Genomic DNA, 2,260 nt, shown 5'->3' on the forward strand with positions numbered 1-2,260 from the left:
ATAAGCCATGGCAGTGGCGGCGTCAGGGTGCAGCGGGGACGGAGACTGAAGCCGTAGAAGACACTGCCGGTACTTCGTTTCTTGCAGCTCCTGGTGGCGGGGGCGGGTCGGGGCACTCTCAGTCGCAATGGAGGCTACCGACGATGACGACGCTCCAGGAGCCGCTGAGCAATCAAGGTGCCTTCTCGCCCCTCCCAAGAAAATGGCAAAATTCTTTCTCTCTGCTTGTCCGTGGTCCGTGAGGTTCTTGGTTCTTGACTGACGCCGGAGTTGGATTTCTTGGTTTCTGTTGTATAATTGTGGCTGCAGCCGGTGGGAGTCTGCCCTTCGGCGGCCAGAACCAGATCGCGAACCCACAGTTCGCTGGAGGTGGCGGCGGGGGCGGGTCAGGGGCGGGGTTCAGGGGATTCTCTCAGTTTGGTGTGTTCCCTTCCCTCCCAACCCAAGAAAAGCGCAAAACTCTTTCTCTCTGGTTCCTCATTGACGCCGGCCGGAGTTGGATTTCTTGGTTTCTGTTGCGTAATTCTCTCTGTTGCTGCAGCCGGTGGGAGTGATGGAATTCAGCGCTTCTTGGATTCTAACATCTGTGAGATTAAACCTTGGTTTGTTGCAGCTCATGGGCACGCGGGATTCTCTCAGTCGCATTCGAGGCCACCGGCGGCGATGCTCCAGCCAACTCTGGGCAATAATCCAGGTGTGTTCCCCTCCCAAGAAAAGCGCCAACTTCTGAAGTCCGACATTGATTTCTTGGTCTCCATTCTACTGGGTAATTCTTTTGTAGCCTACACCGGGGAGGCTTCCACGGCGGCAGCCCATCCGACTGGACCGGTACGGGAGTGCACTATTTGCAAAACGCCCACAGCAGGGCTCTGGACCGCGACGACTGTGCAAGGTACTACACGGGTGGGAACCCCGCTGCCCCTGTGCGACGCTTGCCACAGCAAAATCTTCAGCTGGGACAGGCCTCTACAGCATCTGCACCAATATCTTGCCACCACAGGTGTGTTGGGTGCCCAAGCATCGTCCTCGGCTCTTGCGTTGGTGCCGGATCGTACTAACAGCTAGCGGTTTCTTGCAGCTGTGGGTCGCGGCGCCGGGTCGATACATTCGTTTCTTACAGCTATCGGTCGCGCCGGCGGGTCGGATCAGGGGGACTTCGTTCTGGCGATGAGGTTGCTCCCGCAGCCGCCGGGCGATCCAGGTGCGTTCCCTCCCAAGAAAAGCCCAAAATTCTCTCTCTCTCTCTCTCTCTCTCTCTCTCTCTCTCTCTCTCTCTCTCTCTCTCTCTCTGGTCCGTGCGGTCCTTGGTTGGTATTCACTGACGCCGGAGTTGGATTTCTGCTGTGTGATTCTTGCGTTGCAGCCGGTGGGAGTGTGCCCTTCTTCGGCATCGGCGTGCCGAGCGGCTACGTTTTCTTCTCCGGCGGCCAGAACCAGATCGCCAGTTCCGACGGGGTAATTTCAATTCAATTTGCGATGCACACTACATTAGTCACGAACTGCTCACGATTCATCGACGTGCGGTGAAGTGAACTCATTGATTTCTTCTTTGCAGCTGGCGCCGGCACCGCCACAGTCTGCAATGAGCCCATGGTGCGTTGTTTGCAACAATGCCGCGGGGGCGCTTTGGGACTGGCTGCCCATCTGCAAGGCTTGCTACCACAGGGCTCGCTACAACAGGGAGTTCTACAGGGCTGGCATGCAGATCGGCAACGCCAGTGCGGCCCTGGCTCAGGCCCAGGCTCAGGCTCAGGCTCTGGCTCTGAAGGATCGGGCTTATCAGGCTATGGCTCAGAAGGCTCTGGGTCAGAAGGCTCAGAAGGCTCAGGCTCAGGGTATTGCCATTGATCAGCAGCGGCCATTGATCACGCTCTACCCCCGCCACGCCCCGCGACCAAGTGGATGCCGTTATTGCGGATATCGTTATTGCGAGCAGACCACGTGCGAGACTTGCTGTAGATTGATGGAACTATAAACTTGAGTAGATCCATCGATGAAACTATAAACTTGAGTAGATCGACGGAACTATATATATACTTGTAGGACTTGATTCCTTGCCACTTAGTAGATGAAACTATACTTGCTGTGGATCGATGGCATTCCTTGATCTTTGCCTCTTTTCTGACGCTTTTAGTTTCGCCTGCCTTATTTTAACTGATTTTTGGCTCTTCCTGTTTGATTCATTTACTTTCAGTTTAACCAAATGACTACTCAGTTTAAGTGTCCAGTTTAAGCTTTTATCTCTCTAAATGAAACTATA

The 2,260-nt window shown here is 54.7% G+C and overlaps 1 protein-coding gene across 1 annotated transcript; it reads left to right on the forward strand.

Moving 5' to 3' along the window:
* The first annotated feature begins 618 nt into the window (after positions 1-618).
* On the forward strand, positions 619-2,050 carry LOC147973397 (uncharacterized). The gene is made up of 5 exons (XM_087524976.1): positions 619-694; positions 782-1,000; positions 1,079-1,201; positions 1,364-1,455; positions 1,556-2,050. Exons 1-5 carry the CDS (start codon positions 664-666, stop codon positions 1,973-1,975), a joined length of 885 nt encoding a protein of 294 aa, XP_087381102.1. The 5' UTR covers positions 619-663; the 3' UTR covers positions 1,976-2,050.
* The last annotated feature ends 210 nt before the right edge of the window (positions 2,051-2,260 follow it).

This window comes from Triticum urartu, chromosome 5A, assembly GCF_056163025.1.
Source record: "Triticum urartu cultivar PI428250 chromosome 5A, HENAU_Tu73, whole genome shotgun sequence".
Lineage (NCBI taxonomy): Eukaryota > Viridiplantae > Streptophyta > Magnoliopsida > Poales > Poaceae > Triticum > Triticum urartu.